The 22,151-nt window shown below is 40.3% G+C and overlaps 2 protein-coding genes across 4 annotated transcripts in view; both read left to right on the forward strand.

Annotated features, from left to right (window-relative positions):
• The window catches only part of NimB (nimrod B), a 660,573-nt gene that overhangs the window by 343,070 nt on the left and 295,352 nt on the right, over positions 1 to 22,151 (forward strand). The gene's annotated exons all lie outside the window — the stretch shown is intronic.
• The window catches only part of LOC692400 (ecdysteroid-inducible angiotensin-converting enzyme-related gene product), a 73,316-nt gene that overhangs the window by 48,527 nt on the left and 2,638 nt on the right, over positions 1 to 22,151 (forward strand). For 2 of the 3 annotated variants that reach the window (XM_062669976.1, NM_001043394.1), the window contains 9 exon segments: positions 10,344 to 10,565; positions 12,802 to 13,057; positions 13,787 to 13,930; positions 15,418 to 15,609; positions 16,041 to 16,308; positions 17,999 to 18,123; positions 19,260 to 19,387; positions 20,416 to 20,630; positions 21,435 to 21,575. In XM_062669976.1, coding sequence (XP_062525960.1) covers positions 10,344 to 10,565; positions 12,802 to 13,057; positions 13,787 to 13,930; positions 15,418 to 15,609; positions 16,041 to 16,308; positions 17,999 to 18,123; positions 19,260 to 19,387; positions 20,416 to 20,630; positions 21,435 to 21,575 — 1,691 coding nt within the window. 3 annotated transcript variants of the gene reach the window in all.

Raw genomic sequence — 22,151 nt, forward strand, 5'->3', positions numbered from 1 at the left:
TGAAGCAGTAATGCGTTTCGGTTTGAAGGGTGGGGCAGCCGTTGTAACTATACTGAGAGAACTTATATCTCAAGGTGTGTGGCGTATTTACGTTGTAGATGTCTATGGGTTCCAGTAACCACTTAACACCAGGTGGGTGGTAGCTCGTCCACATAGCTAGGCAATAAAAAAATAATATATATTGGAAAATATAATGAGCTAAATGCATCACAAGTCCTTAGAAATAAAGGTTATAATAGAACCCTTACCGTAAATTGGAAAAAAACTCCCAAGCTTTGGACCAGGTTGTATGTATCATCTTTTGGCAAACAGAGGTACCATATTTCATAAACGATACTGAGGAATGAAACTATATAAAATTAAAAGCGTCTTGAAAATGTTCAGTTTCCACATTAGTTCATCATTAATAATAATAATGTAGTAGTTTTAAAAAATATACATTGAAATAGCAAACCGACCTGAAAATAATTTCATACTTTTTTATCATGTCCACGCTGGTCAGGATATTAGCGGAAAATTACAAAATTATCGTATTAGCATCGGTCCTTGACGCGTCCTTGCAAATTGTATACTCAATCAGAAGTCTTGAAGTCGGTGAAAATTATGTTTATAGAGTCAAGCTAACAAAAGTTATCATCAATATAAAATAACTCACTTAGAAATTCCTGAACATATTATTATAAATACCACAAGATATAGTGGCGTGCTTAAAAAAAGGTCGTAGATAAGAAAATATGCTTTTTAAATAAAATCGCATTGAATGAGATCACGTTGAGAATTTCGTCTTCAGTATGGAACATTTCGTCCAGTTTTATCCGACAGGGACTTTAGCTCTATTTTTTTAAATTACAAAACCGCTGTTGTCGACTGTACCTAGGTACTTCTGTGAGCTTTTTGCGTCTATCCGAACGATGAGGTTTTTTTGTAGACGCCACAGAGTGCATGTGGATACCGGTTGGAGGTCAATGACACTTGGTTGCATTCCGAAGGTTTTTAACCCCATTGAAATGGGTTGGGCAGTTGAATCTTTTGTTTATAATTTATTATATTTCATTGTTTATACTAGAAGAGAAAGTACCATTTATTTGTTTAATAAGAAATGAAAACCAGCAGTGGAAATGAAGATTTTTGATGTCAGAGAAAATTTTATCAGGGGGTTGTACTTAAGATTATATTATATACCTTGCATTGATAATGAATATCAAAATAAGAATTCGATTGCTTGTGATATGTATAAATCTGTCATTTGATTATTATATGGTATTGTTTGTACATATATAATGATGAAGTATGAACTATAAAGTCTTCATATTAATTAATATAATTTTTCAATAGCTTTCTTGAAGATTTCTCAATCTATGTTACAATCATTTTAATAAATTTTACATTTCACCGCTCCAAGAAAGGATAGGTAAAATCTTCTCTCCCTAATTTGGCTGGTGGGGCATCGCAAGCCCACACGAGTGGATCCGTCATGTTACCGTTTGAAGTGTATAATAGGCGCTATATTATAACATAGTTGAAAATTTAATTCAATGTCTAAAGGTGCCTGAGCAGAGATGTGAATGTTGCGATAATGGATAGAATACGGAATGAATATTTTAGAGGAAGTCTGAAAGTGGCACCTGTGACAGAGAAGCTGAGAAGTGCGCGTTGGGGATGGTATGGACATGTGATGAGACGAAATGAAAATGAGATTGGTAAGAGAGTGTTAACTATGAATGTGGAAGGATATAGAGGAAGAGGTAGACCTAAGAAGAAATGGATGTATTGCGTAAAAGACGATATGTGTAAGAGGGGAGTGAGCGAAGAAATGGTAAATGATAGAGGAGTATGGAAGGAGAAAACATGTTGCGCCGACCCCAGGTGACTGGGAGAAGCGCAGGAGAATGATGATGTGTAAAGGTGCCTAATTGTATTCGCCTTCTCTGTGGACTTCAGTAGCCTATTTATGTCAGTAGGGCGTTGTGTTCTGCTAACTGACTATCTCTCCTTAATTGGTATCTTCATTGCTGAAGGACGCCTCTAACGCCGATCGCCTGATGCATCATGTCTACTCAATTTGAAAAAAACAATGTTTAAGATTCAAAATAAATACTCTCAAGACTTCGATCGTTCGAAGCACATTTCTCCGTTTGATCTATGACAAAAATAATCTGAAATAATTTGCATTAAAATGGCCAGCCAAGTCTGAAGAACTGAAAAGTCACCACTTATAAATTCGTGACTTACCTCGCCTTCAAACTTGTGGTACTTACAAATATAAAATAATAACAAAAAAAAAACAACGTATTAACTTAAAAACCATTTATTTTAACATCACGTCTTGAGCGTTACATTTCAGACTATTGTTTGTATCATTTGTTTTCAAATCTTCAGATTACATTAACAATAAGGTTTCTTGTCCACCAATGAGACATGTCACAGAACTAATGAAGAGCAGTTTTGATCAAATTATTTAAGAGGAATGGATTACTAATATCCTGACATGAATATTAAGCTTAAGAGCTGTACTTTGAGTGAGGTGTTTTTATAGTGTCTTGTAGGTAGAAGATAGAAGGAGCATACGACTCACCTGATAATAAGTGATTACTGTTGCTCATGGACTCCCGCAATGCCAAGGGTACTTTTTTTATTTTTTTTATTGCTAATTGGGTGAACGAGCTCACAGCCCACCTGGTGTTAAGTGGTTACTGGAGCCCATAGACATCTACAATGTAAATGCGCCACCCACCTTGAGATATAAGTTCTAAAGATCTCAGTATAGTTACAACGGCTGCCCTACCCTTCAGACCGAAACGCATTACTCCTTCACGATAAGGCGGTGGTACCTACCCGCGCGGACTCACAAGAGGTCCTACCACAGCCAAACACTGCCTGCCTCTACCTATGCGTCTAAGTGAATGGCAGCAATTATCATGCCGAGTCATTAGTAATCATTAGTAGTCCGAAAGCTTGACTGCTTGCCAATGTTAGCAAAATATAATAATGCATTACGAGTACAATGTTTTTATCCCCACTGAGTTTCTCGTCGGATCTTCTCAGTGGGTCGCGATTCCGATCCGGTGGTAGATTCAGCGAAGTTCAGCTTTGGCTCAGGCGTAGCTGAAATAGCCTCCTAGGCTACAAGCGAATAAGTAGGTTTTTTTATTGCTTAAATGGGTGGACGAGCTCACAGCCCCCACCTGGTGTTAAGTGGTTACTGGAACCCATAGACATTTACAACGTGAATGCGCCACCCACCTTGAGATATAAGTTCTAAGGTCTCAGTTTAGTTACAACGGCTGCCCCACCCTTCAAACCGAAACGCATTACTGCTTCACGGCAGAAATAGGTGGGGTGGTGCGGACTCACAAGAAGTCCTACCACCAGTAAAAGGTAGGTGAAAAAAATGGTTTTTATATCTGTGACCCACAAACACAGTGTTAGTGTTATCTGTGTATACGACATTTAATTCATAATCCTCCTTCGTCTAATTCGTTACGGTTTTGAAACTACTTCCTATCATAGATTCGGGTATTTTTAAACGCGTTTTTTTTTTATTGCCCTTGTGAGTAGACGAGCATACGGCCCACCTGATGGTGAGTGGTTACCGTCGCCCATGAACTTCAGCAATGCCAGGGGCAGAGCCAAGCCGCTGCCTACCGCTGAATACTCTCCACAAGCCTCGTTTGAATAAGGACATGTCATAGCGCTCGGGAAACACCGTGGAGGGGAGCTCATTCCATAGCCGGATGGTACGTGGCAAAAAAGACCTCTGGAAACGCACTGTGGATGACCGCAGTGGCTCCAGGTAGTATGGATGAACTCTACTCCGGTGGCGGGCGGTGCGGTGGTAAAAACGAGATACCGGTTGCGTCTTCAAGGCGCGTCTAACTTTTTTGTAATAAGAATGTTAATATATACAGAGTTAATTGCTTAGTAGCATAAAATCTGTTAACATAATTACGCGACAAGTCAAAAAAATATTTACAATTGTTCACGGTGAAAAATTCAGAAACATCTTCTGTTTTTAGAACAAAACAATATATATATGCAACAACATAACAATATCATTTTCTTCGGTTTTCTCGAGACATGAAACATATTTAAAACAACTTTTACGGTTTAATCTAGAGCTTTTTATCGTCATTATATTATTATATGTTCGACGTTAGGAATACTTTACAGTTTTCGTGGTCACGGATATGACGGAAATATAATAATGTAATGATGATTTTAAAAAAAGTCGAAAATAAAGGGTAGTTTAAGTTTAGAACAATATAATATTTTTTTTTATTTTTTTATTGCTTAGATGTGTGGACGAGCTCATAGCCCACCTGGTGTTAAGTGGTTACTGGAGCCCATGACACCTACAACGTAAATGCGCCCAACACCTTGAGATATAGTTCTAAGGTCTCAGTATAGTCACAACGGCTGCCCCACCCTTCAAACCGAAACGCATTACTGCTTCACGGCAGAAATAGGCGGGGCGGTGGTAGGTACCTACCCGTGCGGACTCACAAGAGGTCCTACCACCACCTAATAACAATACGTTTGATTAGGTAGTGCAGTAGTTCCCACATCGGTCAAACATTGTGTGATTACCAGGTTTGTTTGCTCATTGTCCGGGTGTTTATCTATACCAGGCCTGGGCAAATGGCGGTAGAATTTTGTCAGGCCGGTGAAGCATTGTATATATTATTATTATTAAAAACACAAATATTAGTTTTTGTCTAACATAAATTGGTGCATAAATTTTTTTAGATAAAATATTAAGAAATTAATTAAATTAATTAAATTATCAGGGCCGGTGGGAGCCAAAATTTTCTCTTGGACAACCGCTCCATTCAGCGCCTCCTATTCGAAAATATAGTTATGATAATTAAACAATTACAATATGTATAATAGTCGCACAATATAAAATTAGAAAAAAAACTGTTTGGCCCGAGGTAAAATTTTCATCTGCAATGTGGCCCGACTATCAAAATATTTGCCCCACCCCTGATCTATACTAATATTATAAAGCTGAAGAGTTTGTTTGTTTGAACGGGCTAATCTCAGGAACTACTGGTTCGATTTGAAAAATTCTTTCAGTGTTAGATAGTAAATTTATTGAGGAAGGCTATAGGCTATATAACATCACGCTAAGACCAATACAAGCGGAGCACCAATAAAGAATGTTTCAAATAATAATAATTTTAGTGATAGCCAGGTCTCCATTAACTCAGTTAACTCCTACTTTTCAAATATTGGGAAAAAGCTTGCTAGTAAAATAATTCATGCTTCGGTTACTGAAACCACTGTTCCCAAGTTGACATATTCTCAACTGAATTCAATGGTTCTGCCGGGAGTATCCGAACAGGAAGTCATTGACGTAATACGTGGCCTTCGTGGTGACTGTGCTTCTGGCTGGGATGGTATACCCCCTAAGTTATTCAAGCTCGCCTGTCCTGCGTTAGCCCCAGTAATTACCTACGTTTGTAACCTCGCTATTGAATCCGGAAAATTTCCCAACTCACTCAAAAAGGCAATTGTCCATCCAATATACAAGAGTGGGGACAGAGACAGTGTTAACAATTATAGACCGATTTCAGTGTTGCCAACTTTATCGAAGGTTCTGGAAAAAATTCTGAATAAAGCATTGAGTGGCTATTTAGATTCCAATAAAATAATTTCAGATTATCAGTTTGGATTTAGAAAGAACATTTCCACTGAAGATGCTGTAAGTTCGCTAGTTAAGCACACTGTTGCGGAAATTGAACGCAAACAAAAGTGTCTTGGTATCTTTCTAGATCTGTCTAAGGCATTTGACACTGTCTGTGTCCCTCTTCTGATCAATAAATTGGAAGTTCTGGGAGTCAGAGGTAACGTTCTGTCTCTTTTCAGCGACTATTTGTCAAATCGTACACAATGTACCAAGATCGGTCCTCATATAAGCAAGCCGGAGCAAATTGAGTACGGGGTTCCGCAGGGCAGTATTCTTGGGCCCACTTTGTTCCTGCTCTATGTAAACGATCTTTGTAGTCAATCTTACCCCTACTGTCGTCTCTTTGCATATGCTGATGATACAGCACTTATAGTTTCAGGCAACACGTGGGTAGAGGCAATTGAGAATGCTGAGTTTGCAATGAAGCAGACGATGACATGGCTGAACCGCAACCTATTAACTCTAAACATTGACAAAACCAAATTTTTAACATTTGCAAGCAGAAAATCTGTCCAACCCCCGCGTGATTCCATTACTCTCAAGGCCCATGTATGTAATGGACGATATTCCGCATGTAATTGCTCGGAGATTGCTAGGACTGATAATATCAGATACTTGGGGGTGTTGGTGGACAGCTGTTTCAATTGGTATGATCAACTGGAACTTGTGACGACGCGCATTCGAAGCTTAATTTTTATTTTTAAAAAGCTAAGAGGCTCGGCAGATAAGCAAATATTGTTTACCGTATACACTTCCCTTTGCGAGTCGCTTATAACTTATTGCATCCCTATTTGGGGATGTGCCTGCAAGACAAAGTTTATTAATATCGAACGAGCGCAAAGGGCAGTGCTTAAGGTGATGCTGAGGAAGCCTTTTGGGTACTCTACTAGACAACTGTATCGTGACGCAGGAGTGCTGACGGTTAGACAACTGTTTATCCACAGGTCCGTTCTGCGACAGCACTCCTGCCTCCCATCAATACCTAAAGAAACTTCACTTTCCACGAGGAGACGAAAACCGGCCTTTGACACTATTGCTTGTAGGACGGAATTTGCCAGACGACAGATTTATTCGTCAGGTAGCAGAATTTATAATAAAGTAAATATATCTCAGCAGATAGATGGCTTAAATAGGTATGACGTTAAAAATAATCTGAAGTCTTGGCTCTTAAACTTAGACTATTTTGAAACAGAACAAGTCGTGTTGTAAAAATGTATAATGATGTATATATAGCATGATATACTGTTGATTCATTGTAGCTAATTTTAAATTAATATTTTATATAATAATATATAATATAATATATAATAATATTTTTATACTTTATTGTATGACACACATACACACACAAACACACTAACACACATACACTCACACACACACACACGTACGTACTATATTCTTACAGATCGTTCTTCCTGGTAAACTTTCTTTACCTGGTGACCTAGCACTGAACCACTGACTTTTGTAACACAGGTTTTCCTAGCATAAAAGTCAGGGAATATTGTTATTGTATACCTCATAAAAAAAGCCATGTATATTATTATACTAGTGTTAAGTATTTTTGTACGTGTTTGTATTTTAAGAGGCTTGAATGAATAAATATTATTATTATTATTATTATTATTAAATCGGGTTTTTTTCTATTTTGAGAGCTTCCGCTGCGTGCGCTGCAGAAACGATTAAAGTTTCGCTAAAATAATGTATGACAGTATTGTTTCCCTTTAAAAGATCTAAAAAAAAGTCCGCGACAGCATATGTCTATGTCAACTATAACGGTTTTTATGCTAACCAAATTTGTTCTAAAATAAAGCATTATTTGTGAACTATTCCACGCGGACGAAGTCGCGGGCAAAAGCTAGTTATCTATCTATATATTATGTATATACTCATAAATATTTGAATGTATCTCTGTCTCTGGTACCAGGGAATCCTAATTTGGAGCCGGACGACCGTACGTGATTTCTTCACAGTTATTTATTACTATTATTTATTACAATACGCGAAATACCTATATACTGTCGTGCATACGTGCTCATGTCCGTTATACAAGCACATACGTAAAATACGGAAATACGAATTTCTATTTGTTGGAATTTATGTTGTCTTTGTTGTTCATTGAAAATGAGATAAATACTAATCGAAGCATGTTTATTGAGAGGGAGGAAATATTTTGAAGATTAGGGATCGTAAACGAATGAAAACCTCTTCTATACTAATATATAAATCTACAGTGGTTTTTACGGATGTTCCGTTATAACTACTGAACTGTGCATTCGATTGACTTAAAATTTAGTATCCATGTAGAAAATACATGTACTTAACGGATAGGTTAATATTTATATGAGTGTCGGTCTCCCTAAACCAGTTGCGGCGGCGTTAATGATGATAATCTTTGTGGGGGTGAGAAATAAATGCCCAGCGAAGCGGACGGGTACAGCTAGTTTTTTTATAACTCCAGATGGGTAGTTTGGTAGTAGCGCTCACCGGAGCTCACCGAGTGAATTTCGCTACCCATTAACCCACCAAGGAACCACCAAGGAAACTCAGTTCAAATTTCTAGCCGAATCTTTTCAGTGGGTTACCATTCCGATTCGGTGTTAGATTTAGCGAAGCATTGCTCTTGCTAGGGCGAATGCTATCAAATTCTATCAGGCTGAGCCCCGTGAGTTCCTATACCTACCTATTTATCTTGATAGCCACAATAGCCCTTCTACGTAGATAGATAAAATGAAACCGCTACCTATCTCGGGAAATGAGGTGGAAATCTCCATTGTATTGTGAAAACGCTGTTTGGTCCTACAAATCAGCACTGCCACATCGTGGTAGGAATACGCCGTATGTTGGCACCCGTCCATGCTCATAATATCCGTTACCACCAGTGCCATATTTAAACGAAGACAAGAGTTAGGAATAAACCTTCTAATGAAATAAGTACTCAACAATTGTTCACGATTGACTTCCACGGTGAAGGAATAACGTCGTGTAATAAAAATAAAAATCGTAAAATTATAATTTGCGTAATTACTGGTGGTAGGACCTCTTGTGAGTCCGCATGGGTAGGTACCACCACCCTGCCTATTTCTGCCGTGAAGCAGGAATGCGTTTCGGTTTGAAGGGTGGGGCAGCCGTTGTAACTATACTTGAGACCTTAGAACTTATATCTCAAGGTGGGAGGCGCGTTTACGTTGTAGATGTCTATGGGCTCCAGTAACCATTTAACACCAGGTGGGCTGTGAGCTCGTCCACCCATCTAAGCAATAAAAAAAAAGTGATAGCTACAAAAAGCTATTGAAAAATACGATTTTAATAATTCTATAGATAATTATCTGGAGTCACTGCGGTCATCCACAGTGCGTTTCCAGAGGTCTATTTTGCCACGTACCATCCGGCTATGGAATGAGCTCCCCTCCACGGTGTTTCCCGAGCGCTATGATATTTCCTTCTTCAAACGAGGCTTGTGGAGAGTATTAAGCCGTAGGCAGCGGCTTGGCTCTGCTCCCGGCATTGCTGAAGTCCATGGGCGACGGTAACCATTCATCATCAGGTAGGCCGTGTGCTCGTCTGCCTACAAGGGCAATAATAATAATAATTGTAAATCATCAGATGCTATAGTTTAAGAGGACATATTATCATGTTGATTTTGTCCTTCACTCCGTCGCGAGTGACTGCGCTCGGTTGGTTTCAACAAACCTCGTCTATGGTATTAGTTAGCGTTAGAATTTTTTAATCAGAAAAAGGTAATTACATATATACTGCTTACCTTTTGGTTTGTACATACCCTTGTATACACAGGATTTTGCGAATCGTTAACCGGTAAGATGCCCGGTGTATAAGTGGCAAGCTAACTTATACATATACTAGCGACCCGCCCTCGCTTCGCTTCGGAAACTGTAATTTACTATTGATTTCTCCACTATTTAATGAATGTTATTATACATATAAACCTTCCTCTTCAATCACTTTGTCTATTAAAAAAAACCGCATCAAAATCCATTGCCTAGTTTAAAAGATTTAAGCATAGGGACAGACAGATATAGGGACAGAGAAAGTGACTTTGTTTTATACTATTTAGTGATAGTGATGCTTATATTTAAACGTATTTTTTCTCTTGCCCTTGTACATACGGCTCCCCCGATGGTAAGTGGTTACCGTCGCCCATGGACCTCAGCAATGCTAAGGTCAGAGCGAAGCCGCTGCCTACCACTTATCAGCATGTCAGTTCGTCTCTGGTACTCATAGCACAGGGAATCCTAATTTGGTACCAGATGAACTTGCGTGATTCTTCTTCTTTTTTCTTTCCTATTACCCTCTGCTGGGTTGTAGGGCTCGAATCAAATCCTTCCATTTACATCTGTCTTGGACAGTCTGTTCTAACTACGTGCGTGATTGATATTTCTTCCATTTTTTATTTATTGCATAGATGGGTGGTCGGCGGAGCTCACGGCCCACCTGGTGTTAAGTGGTTATCTCAGCCCATAGACATCTTGAGATAATAGTTCTAAGATCTTAGTATAGTTACAAAGCACATAGTATAGTTCAAACCGAAACGCATTACTGCTTCACGGCAGAAATCGGGACAGCTTGGTGACACCTACCCGTGCGGAATCACAAGAGGTCCTATCACTAGTAAAAAAATATTTATTCACAACAGACGATGCTGAAAGTGGGGGGCGGTGCGGTATTGATCGCGGCGATCGTTGCCGTGTTCATCGTGGCCACTCAGGGACGGGACCCGGACCTCGAGGCGCGGGAGCACGAGGCGCGGGAGTACATGCTGCATCTGGATAAAGCGACCGGCCTGAGGAAGAACAGGGCCAGCTTAGCCGAATGGGAGTACACCTCGAATATCACGAAGGAGAACGAAGAGAAATCGGTACGCCATTTTATATTATTTTAGATCTAATTCAAAACCTATCTAGCGAATTATGTCGTCGTGGCCTAAAGGATAAGACGTCCGGTGCATTCGTATTTAGCGATGGACCGGTGTTCGAATCCCGCAGGCGGGTACCAATTTTTCTAATGAAATACGTACTTAACAAATGTTCACGATTGACTTCCATGGTGAGGGAATAACATCGTGTATTAAAAATCAAACCCGCAAATTTATAATTTGCACAATTGCTGGTGGTAGGAGCTCTTGTGAGTCCGTACGGGTAGATACCACCACCCTGCTTATTTCTGCTGTGAAGCAGTAATGCGTTTCGGTTTGAAGGACGGGGGAGGCGTTATACTGTTAAAAGTAAGACCTTAGAGCTCATGTCTCGAGGTGGGTGGCGGCATTTATGTTGTAGATGTCTATGGGCTCCGGTAACCACTTACCACGAGGTGGGCCGTGAGCTTGTCCACCCAAATAAGCAATAAAAAAAAGGTGGTCGATTTCATTTAAACAGTACGGGCAAATTATTTTAATGGAGATTCATTGGAAGTTGAATGCATTGTACTGCCACAAACCTCGTGGTTTGACCTCGACTTTTATCGAGCGATGCACCGGTGTTCGAATCCCGCAGGCGGGTACCAATTTTTCTAATGAAATACGTACTCAGCAAATGTTCACGATTGACTTCCACGGTGAAGGAATAACATCGTGCAATAAAAATCAAACCCGCAAAATTATAATTTGCGTAATTACTGGTGGTTAGGACCTCTTGTGAGTCCACACGGGTAGGTACCACCGCCCCGCCTATTTCTGCCGTGAAGCAGTAATGCGTTTCGGTTTGAAGGGTGGGGCAGCCGTTGTGACTATACTGAGACCTTAGAACTTATATCTCAAGGTGTGTGGCGCATTTACGTTGTAGATGTCTATGGGTTCCAGTAACCACTTAACACCAGGTGGCCTGTGAGCTCGTCCACGCATCTAAGCAACAAAAAAAAAAAAAAAACATAAAGATAATAAAGTGGTTGTCTAATATTGAATTGATTACCACTTGTTTCAGAGGCAAGTAGCACACGCTGTGAGCACTTTTGTACAGACATTAGAATTCGTGTTTGCGTGTTAGATTATAGTCTTAATGTCGTGATCGTAAACACCGCGTTTTAATACGTCACGGTAATGATCAAGATAATAGGTTTGCGAGTGTCATTATATCTGAAAATAACCTACAAAACGTCGCTTAATCCTATAACTTCGTCGGTGTGTTGATAAATGCAAAATGAAAGACCTTTGCAAAACTTTTTGCAGCGTTACTATTTTAATTTAATATTTTTGGAACGAAGTTCCTTATGGGACGATGCGGAGGGGTACCCTAACTGGGAAAAACATCCGTAACGTAAGATTTTTATTAGTAATGTATACAGTGTACGACTTAACTTTGTAATAACGTACAAATTAGTACTGCACAGGGTACCCTAACCGGGAAAAAACATCCGTAACGTAAGATTTTTATTAGTTATGCACAAAGTGTACGACTTAATTTTGTAATGACGTACAAATTAGTAATGCACACAGTGTACGATTTAACTTTGTAATAACGTACAAAAAATAACATATTTTTTTATCATTCCTTGACCACGATCTCAGAGCGTTCGTTTGCGCAATACACTAACTCTTATGGAAGCAACCGTGAATGAAGTGTACCACAATAAGTTCGCACGTTACCGAATGACCGTGGGTTGTTGCGAAACCTCAAGTTTTAGTTTTTTTATACCTCGAATAGAACTTAAAATTAATATTTTTATAATAAGGAACTTCGTTCCTATCCGGCGTCCCACGACACCACACATCTTACAATACAACGGCTCCTCACTCTTTAAGCATTGCTGTTTCATGGCAGAAATGGGTAGGGTGGTGGCACTAACCCTACAAGGTTGTAGATGTCTATGGACTTCATAAACCACTTAATATCAGGTGGGTTGTGAGCCCGTCCATCCAACTAAGCAATAAAAAAGAAAAAAAAAACATTCTGTCCGGACATAAGTTTGACGTCATCATTTCGGCTCGAAAGATCATTTTGTAGCCGGGGAATTGACGCGGTAACGATAGCATATATGCAGCATATACATAATATGTATATATGTTTAAATATACTTTCACAAATTATTTATAGAGTTTCATAATATTTTTTTTTTTAAAAGGTTAAGTTAATTATTTGTGTTACTACTCTAAATTTCAGATACAAACTCACCTGGAGCTCTCGCGTCAAGAGAAAGCAGCCTGGGAGGAGACCAAGATGTACGGGTGGCAGGACTTCCAGGATTTCACGTTGCGTAGAATGTTCAAGAAATACAGTCAGCTGGGCGTTGCGGCTCTGCCTGACGACAAATTCCAAGCTTTGATGAGAACTGTGTCTGGAATGGAATCGAACTATGCCACTGCGAAGATCTGCTCGTACAAGAATGAAAGTAAATGCGATCTATCTTTGGAGCCTGGTGAGTAAACTTGTTTTTTTATTTTTTATTGCTTGGATCGGTGGACGAGCTCACAGCCCACCTGGTGTTAAGTGGTTACCGGAGCCCATAGACATTTACAAAGTAAATGCGCCACCCACTTTGAGATATAAGTTTTAAGGTCTCAAATAATAGTTACTAGCCTACTACTAGCCTACTACTACTAACAATTAGTGGTGGTAGGCCATCTTGTGAGTCCGCGCGGGTAGGTACCACCACTCTGCCTATTTCTGCCGTGAAGCAGTAATGCGTTTCGGTTTCAAAATTGGCAGAGCTGTTATACTAAACAGACGTATGTTTTTTTTTTTATTGCCCACCTGATGGTGAGTGGTTACCGTTGCCCATGGACTTCAGCAATGCCAGGGGCAGAACCAAGCCGCTGCCTACCGATCGTATCGAAGGGTGTTAGCGAGATTCACGATGTCATGTTATTAGACTCCGATAGTTATTTAATGTAAAGTGGGCTGTCTGCCCCTCTTATACAAATCCAACCACCAGTTCCAAAATAATAATAATGGTGCGAGTGCAAAAAACGGAGACCTTAGAACTTACGTCTCGAAGTATGTTGCAGCATTTACGTTGTAGATGTCTATGGGCTCCGGTAATCACTTAACACCAGATGGGCCGTGAGCTCGTCACCCAACTAACAAATAAATGAACACGGAATTGCGTCTGAAATTCAACACCTTGAATTTTTACGTTTGCTAACAGAGATAACTGAAATATTCTCCACGAGCCAAGACCCTGAGGAGTTGAAGCATGCCTGGGTGGAGTGGCACAACGCGGCCGGCGCGACAGCGAAGAAGAACTTCACCGACTACGTGAACCTTTACAACGAGGCCGCCAAGCTTAATGGTGAGATTTCAGAGACCCTACTCCAGCCATTTATTTATACTGACTAGTGTTCCCCCGGTAGTCGAAATTCGACTATAAAGAATTGAAATTATAAGTTTATGTACTATTATGATTCTATTGTCAAAGAATATTGTACTTCTATTATATAATCACAGATTTCGCCAAGACTACATTTAGACAAATATTAATAAAGACAAACAATAATTAAACTATTCTCAATTTGACCACAGACTATAAAGCAATAAGAAAAGTTTGACAATAAACAAATAGTATGCATGCGTGTGTGTGTGAAATACATGGTAGTGTGTGTGTAATATTGTTTTTTAATTGCTTTAAAGTACTTTAATGCCTAATTAAAAAAAAAAAAATTAACTTTCTGCACTCTATTTTCTCTATAAGTGTGGAAATTTTCATACTCCTCCGTCCGCGTAATTTTCGTAAAAACGGGTACAAAGTTTTTGCTTCACGTATTAATATATAGAAACTAATCTTTTATCTATAGGCAGGCAGATTCTTACCACCCCCCTCTTGAGATATGAGGACGAAAGACTTAATAGTTCTCTCGGTCTAACTCGGACTATGTAAACAAAGCATGGTTATGCCCACTCGTGTGGGATTAGAATTGTACTTTTTATTGTTTGGGAAACTGCTCCGCTGAAGCTGTTAGACGTGATTGAGGGTGGTAATAGAGAGGTGTTATCCGTGCGGACTTACATTACGCCATAGCACCGTTTTTGCCATGATTGAGTTTTTCTGATACTGGATAGGAGATCCGCAATATTCTGCCTGCCCGTGATTATGGCTCTGAATTTTGGAACTCAATAAATCAGACTGCTCACTCAATAAATTACACTACCGTTACAAAAACTCTGTAGCGATAGTTAAAAACAGGATACCTCATTTTTTTGGCTTTGATGAGTGAATTAATTTTTTGCCCAACTGGCCTAGAGTGGCCACTCACCATCATAGTCGGTTGCTCTTGGCAGAGCAGTCGTAGTCATGTGGAATTCTTGCTTATTGCCTTGAGAGATGTTTTCCATAGTTTTCGAACCGAGGCCTGGTGCACGCATTCGTTATGTGGGGTTTCAGTAAGGTCTTTCACCTGAGCAGTCCAGCATGGGGATTCTTCCACAAGATCTCTGACCATTGACCCTACTCTGAGCAACAACTTTCTCGATAGAGTCTGCTGGTCGTGGCTACTAACTACAGCACTACTGCAGCACGTGGAATCGTTACCCGAATATCACCAGCACGCAGTCGAAGTTACAATTGTATTTTAAAACGGTTCTCCTAGTCTCTAAGCCTAGAGAGCTGCTTTACGACAGCAGGCAAGTCGGTAGGTAGCGGCTAGGCTCTGCCCCTGGCATTGCTGACGTCCATGGGCGACGATAGCCACTCACCATCAGGTGGGCTATTTGCCCGTCCAGGATTACAATGCGGAGCGTATATACCACCATTACAATAGGTTTCTTCAAACTACCTTACAGGTTTCGATAACGTAGCCGAATGGTGGCAATCAGAATACGAGGTACCGGACTTCGAGGAGCAGCTGGCGAAGCTGTGGGAGGACGTGAAGCCTCTGTACCAGCAGCTGCACGCCTACGTCAGGAAGAGGCTGCGGGACAAGTACGGAGACAAGGTCGTGTCCGCCAGAGGACCGATACCGGCGCATTTACTGGGTAACGCAGATACTTCATAAATAATTTTTCTTTTTTTTATTGCTTAGATGAGTGGACGAGCTCACAGCCCACCTGGTGTAAAGTGGTTACTGGAGCCAATAGACATCTACAACGTAAATGCGCCACTCACCTTGAGATATAAGTTCTAAGGTCTCAAGCATAGTTACAACGGGTGCCCCACCATCAAACTGAAACGCATTACTGCTTCACGGCACAAATAGGCGGTTTAGTGGTACTTACCCGTGCGGACTCACAAGAGGTTCTACCACCAGTAATTACGCAAATTATAATTTTGCGGGTTTGATTTTGATGAACGAGTATATTAGTCACGTCAAGTACTTACCTTATAAATCTATGGATGTGAAGGCACAGGGTTCGTTCTTTATACAGCCAGCTCAAATAACGTGTGTCTATTTTGTTTGTAATTCCAGGCAACATGTGGGCCCAGACGTGGAACAACATCGAATCCTTCACTCGTCCTTATCCGGACAAGAAGGAGATCGACGTCACACAAGCGATGAGAGACCAGAACTACACTCCGATGAAGATGTTTCAAATGTCAGACGAATTCTTTAGGTCGTTGAACTTGACCGCTATGCCCGAGAAGTTCTGGAAGAACTCTATAATAGAGAAGCCGACGGATAGAGAAATCGTTTGTCACGCCTCCGCCTGGGACTTCTTTGATGGTGAAGATTTTAGGTAATTTATTGATATATTTTATATAATGTAAACAAGTGAATGAACTAGTGGCACAGTTGTCAAGCGGTAGGTACCAGAACCCATGGGCAGTTCAATGTCAATACCACTAAGTAATTGGAGAAATCTTGTCTAAGTCCTCATGGTACAGTACCCAACAATAAATACTGCATGTCGAAATTTAACCTGCAGATGAAAATAGCCCAACGGTCGATGTGCGGTATTTATCGCCGGGTACTGTACTGTATAACGGCTTTACTAATCATGCTTCACGAAAGAAATAGGCAAGGCGGTGGTCCTAGTACGTGCACACTCACAAGACATCATACCATAAGTAATCATCATGTATCGTATATAATTCATATTCTAACATTTCAATGGTCAAACTACCTATATAAAAAATATTGGTTGTCTGTAAAGTCGGTTTACGGACGATAGCTTAACGTCAGTAGTAGAATTATTCGAGCTGCTAGCTCTAACGTCACGCGACAAGAGAGATAAATGTGTCACAAGCCAACGTTTGGGCCGATCGTGCCTCTCTATCGCTTGTTCCGCGCTCTCGCTTGCACGCTCAGGTTCAGGGGGAACGTGATACTTTTTGGTGTGTGCAGCCGATTTTCATTGATTTATAAGACGTTATCACGTCAAAAAATGTTGATTGAAACCCAAAAAATAATAGTTTAAAAAAACTAACAAAATACGCTTTTATAGAAAATCCAACTAAAAAATAGAAACAAAATTTTAATAAATTTGGATTAAAAATAGTGTAAGAAAAATTTGATTTTATTGTAAAAAAGCGTGGGGTGCTTTTCAGGATATTATCAAAATAGCCCTTCTACTCATATCTGTTCATAAAATATTTATAACTACTGATACCATGCACCCCATGCTTTTTTTATAATAAAATCATTTTTTCTTATAGTGTTTTTAATTCAAATTAATTAAAATTTATTTTCTATTTTTAGTTGGATTTTCTACAAAAGCGTGTTTTGTTAGCTTTTTTAAACTATTATTTATTTTAATTTGAATTTCAATTTTTTTAATTTGTTTTAAAATATTAAATTGTCATCGGTCTTTAATAAGTACTAGAGGTCCCGCAGTAGTCGAAATTCGAATTAATTGGGATTGTAAGTTTGTACACTATTATGATTCTATTTTATACTTCTATAATCACAAATTTCGCCAAGGCTGCACTATAAAAAAATATTAATAAAGACAAACAATATTTAATCTATTCTCAAGACGTCAAGAACAAAAGTTTGACAATAAATAGTATGCATGCGTGTGTGCGTCAAATACCCGGTATGTAGTGTGTAATGTTTTCTTTATTGATTTATTGTATTATTTAAAAAAATTATTAGCATTGTGCACTTCTTCTCTATATTCTCTAAAGTGTGGAAAATTTCATACTCCTCCGTCCGCGCAATTTTCGTAAAAAGGGATACAAAGTTTTTGCTTCACGTATTAATAAGGGGGTCAAAATCATGTTCAAAGATTCCGTTACATACTAACATACATACGACTGAAGCTAGTAAAAGCGTATTAAAAAAATTTTTTTTTACGCAACATTGCCAATATCACAGTCAATAACACTAACTGTAGTTTGAATAGTAATAAAATACTAACAAATACATAACACGCAAGTATCAAGATTGTTTAAGAAAACTCATAACGTACCCATTTCGCTTCGAAGGATCAAACAGTGCACGACAGTCGATTACGAATACTTCCAGACCACCCACCACGAGATGGGGCACATCCAGTACTACCTGCAGTACCGGGATCAACCCGTTGTGTTCAGGGACGGAGCGAACCAAGGTAAATAAACAATGTCCCTTTCCACGTCCAGGATCAAAATGTGCACGACGGTGAACGTGGAACACCTGAGGACGGTGCACCACGAGATGGGACACATTCAGTATTTCTTGCAGTACAGACATCAGCCTTCGGTCTTCCGCGAGGGAGCGAATTCAGGTGAATCTTGAGTCTGTTGTTTCGGGACGTAAAGAGGTCAGTGAGACCTTGAACGAAGGGTGTGTTTCTGATTAGAAACGATCGGTTAATTATAGTGCGCGCGGAACTAGATCGTTCTCGTCGAACCCGAAGGGCTCGGCGAGTAAATTAATCCACAGACACAGCCCACTGAGTTTCTCACCGGATCTTCTCAGTGGGTCGCGTTTCCGATCCGGTGGTAGATTCTGCGAAGCACGGCTCTTGCTAGGGTTCGTGTTAGCAACGTCGTCAGGTTTGAGCCCCGTGAGCTCACCTACTAGTTAAGGTTACGCTGAAATAGCCTCTCAAGGCTATCAGCTTGAGTAGGAAAAAAAAAATTGGCCGCGCCTTAGGTGGCGAAAGGGGTGAGGGGGCGGGTCGCCTACTGCTCGTAACGCAAATGAGATTAGACAGTGATTACTAAATAAAAATAAATAAATAAAAAACAATTTTAGAAGTTGATATTGAACCCATTTAATTCTATTGTAATTAATAGTAAAATAAACCAAAAACAAATTTAAGTATATGAAATTATTCTGACATATCCTCTGAATCACTTGTTTCTGAACTCTCTGAACTTGGTTCTGGAACTTACTAGTGGTAGGATCTTTACTGGTGGTAGGACCTCTTCTGAGTCCGCGCGGGTAGGTACCACCACCCCGACTATTTCTTCCGTGAAGCAGTAATGCGTTTCGCTTTGAAGGGTGGGGCAGCCGTTGTAACTATACTTGAGACCTTAGAACTTATATCTCAAGGTGGGTGGTTCATTTACTTTGTAGATGTCTATGGGCTCCAGAGTAACCACTTAACACCAGGTGGGCTGTGGGCTCGTCCAACCACCTAAGCAATAATAATAAAAAAAAACGGGCCAAAGTGGCACCAGTAAATGCACCAGCTTTTACGGTACTAGGTGGAAGTCTCCAGGACATCGGTCAGCGAATTCGTTCTGTTTTTAATTCCAGGTTTCCACGAAGCGGTCGGGGACACGATAGCTCTCTCGGTGTCGTCACCGAAACATCTGCGTCGGGTCGGTCTGGCCACGGGCGATGCCGAGGACGAACAGACAGAGATCAATCAGCTTTATAAGATGGTTTGTTATTTAGCCGCGAGTGTGCGTGGTTGTAAAGCCTTGCTTGGACTATGTTCCTCCATACCCAACTGTCCTCTGCGCAGTGGATAGCTACATTACTTTCTGCACCTTATCCCACTAGGTGAGCTCGGAACAGCTATTTTTTTCCTTCCATTCTCTTCTATCAGACGTCAGCTCACTTCTTTCTCATATCGTCATTAATGTAATAAAAATCAAACCCGAAAAATTATAATTTGCGTAAATTACTGGTGGTAGGACGTGTTGTGAGTTCGCACGGGTAGGTACCACCGCCCTGCCTATTTGTGCTGTGAAGCAGTAATGCCTTTTGATTCCAAGGGGCAGCTGTTGTACTATTAAAAGTGAGATTTTAGAACTCATATCTCAAGATGTGGAGGCATTTTCGTGTAGATGTCTATGGGCTGCGGTAACTACTTAACACCAGGTGGACCTTGAGTTCATCCACCCATATAAGCAATAGAAAAATATTGATGCTGAAATCTAATGTCGTCTTAATTTGATCAGGCCAGAGCATGGGACTACGCTCCCTAGGCGTATAATAGAAGAATTCAAACAACTATAAATAAATAATTGGGATATGTAATACATTATCACTTCACCCCACATTAGGACTCTGCCTATTATGTGAACTAAAGAGACATACAGTCTTATAAATAGTTAAATCTATATATTAAAAATGAATTGCAGTTCGTTAGTCTCGCTAAACTCGAGAACGGCTGGACCGATTTGGCTAGTTTTTGTCTTGAATTATTATATATCAAAATGCTCGGAATTAAATAAAAATAACAATTTTGTTTTTTTTCTTTGATGTGTCCTCCGTCGGACGGATTCCTTTTGTTTGTTTTAAGTTTATTTTATACAAAAGTTTAGGTCTTTTATTTATCGATTGAGGCACTACGAAGTCGGCCGGGTCAGCTAGTATCTTTATAAGAACCTCCTCGTCACACGGCTGCTGAGTGGTAACCACAACTGTCTGGAATCACTTAAAATAATAGGCTTCCTTCTTTCAGGGAATAGACAAGATCGCATTCCTACCGTTCGCATACACCCTGGACCTGTTCCGATACGGTGTGTTCAGAAGGAAGACGCTGCCGGAAGACTACAACTGCCACTACTGGAAGCTAAGGGAGCAGCTACAAGGCGTGGAGCCGCCCGTCAATAGAACTGAGGACGACTTCGACGCCGCAGCCAAGTACCATGTGTCTGCCAACGTCGAATACGCCAGGTGAAGGCTGAGGGCCGGGATGTGATGCGAGAAAATAATGGCAGCGCCTGAACGAGCTCACGGATCATCTGGGGCTACGTGGTTACCGGGGTCTATACCGACATCAACAATGCAAATCCCGCCACTCATCTTGAGGCATGAGTTCTAAGTCTTAAATCTATAGTCTGAAAGGTAGGGTACCTACTCGTGTACACTCATAAGACCAGCCCTACTTCTTCTTCACCGTTCCCTCACTGCCGAGGATCGCGACCACATGTGACTTTCCTCCACAGTGTTCGATCATGGGTGGTATGGGCCGTAAGCTATAGACTACTGCCAACCGCTTCCTTTACCAGATCTGACCATCTAGTTTTGCCCACGGCGTGGTTACCTTCTATGCGACCCGAAATTATGAGCTACCTATCTGGTCTTCTTTATCTTCCACAAAGCTACTGACTGCGGCGCTCCCGCCGACCTCGCTACTACCCGATTTTTTATAATGCCCTAACAGACAGATGAGTACTGGTGGTAGAATCTCTTGTGAGTCCGCACGGGTAGGTACCACCCCCCCACCTATTTCTGCCGTGAAGCAGTAATGCATTTCGGTTTAAAGGGCGGGGCAGCCGTTGTAACTATACTGAAACCTTAGAACTTATCTCAAGGTGGGTGGCGCATTTACGTGGTGGATGTCTATGGGCTCCAGTAACCACTTAGCACCAGGTGGGCTGTGAGCTCGTCCACTCATCTAAGCAATAAAAAAAAAACTGCTACACAACACGAAATATCCGAATGCTCTAAACTGAATACGTAATCCTGTTGTTTCAGATATTACGTGTCGTTCATAATCCAGTTCCAGTTCCACCGTGCGCTGTGCCAGCTGGCGGGCGAGCACGCGGCCGGGGACCCCAACAAGAAGCTGGTCGACTGCGACATCTACCAGAGCGTCGCCGCCGGGAACGCGCTCGCGTGAGTCCGCTGCGGCCTGATGACGTACCCGTGACGTCACACGGTCTAGTACACATAATATATAGTCGTATTTTTTATTAGACGAAGTCAACTGACGTTTACTGTGTTGTCAGTTTTTGATGAAATAAAAATAGTGTTGTGAAAAAGTTAATGATTGAAAAAACTCCTGAATTAATGAAATTGATTCGTTTGTCTAGTGAATAGTTAGGGTGTCGAACTGCCGATATCGGGTACGGAGTTCGAATTTTAGTCGTGCTTTGTACATACCAACGAGTTTTCGAAGATTATGTTCCTATAGTATCTTCCTATACTGAATACCGAGTTTTTTAAACATTAAGGAAAACATTGCGAGGAAACTTGTAAAACTGTCCTATTTTCAATACATCATATAGTTGAAACTATAGATGTATAAAATATAACAATTATAGGTAGGTAATGAAAAGAAAAAAAAACTAATTATAGTTACATACTACTAGTAACATATATTAGAGCACTTTAATACAATTTTATTGTAAAATAGAAATAATATTCTTTTATAGTTTGAAATGATTAACTCTTCACAGTCATTGTTCATTC

This window comes from Bombyx mori, chromosome 9 (genome assembly GCF_030269925.1).
Source record: "Bombyx mori chromosome 9, ASM3026992v2".
Taxonomy (NCBI): domain Eukaryota; kingdom Metazoa; phylum Arthropoda; class Insecta; order Lepidoptera; family Bombycidae; genus Bombyx; species Bombyx mori.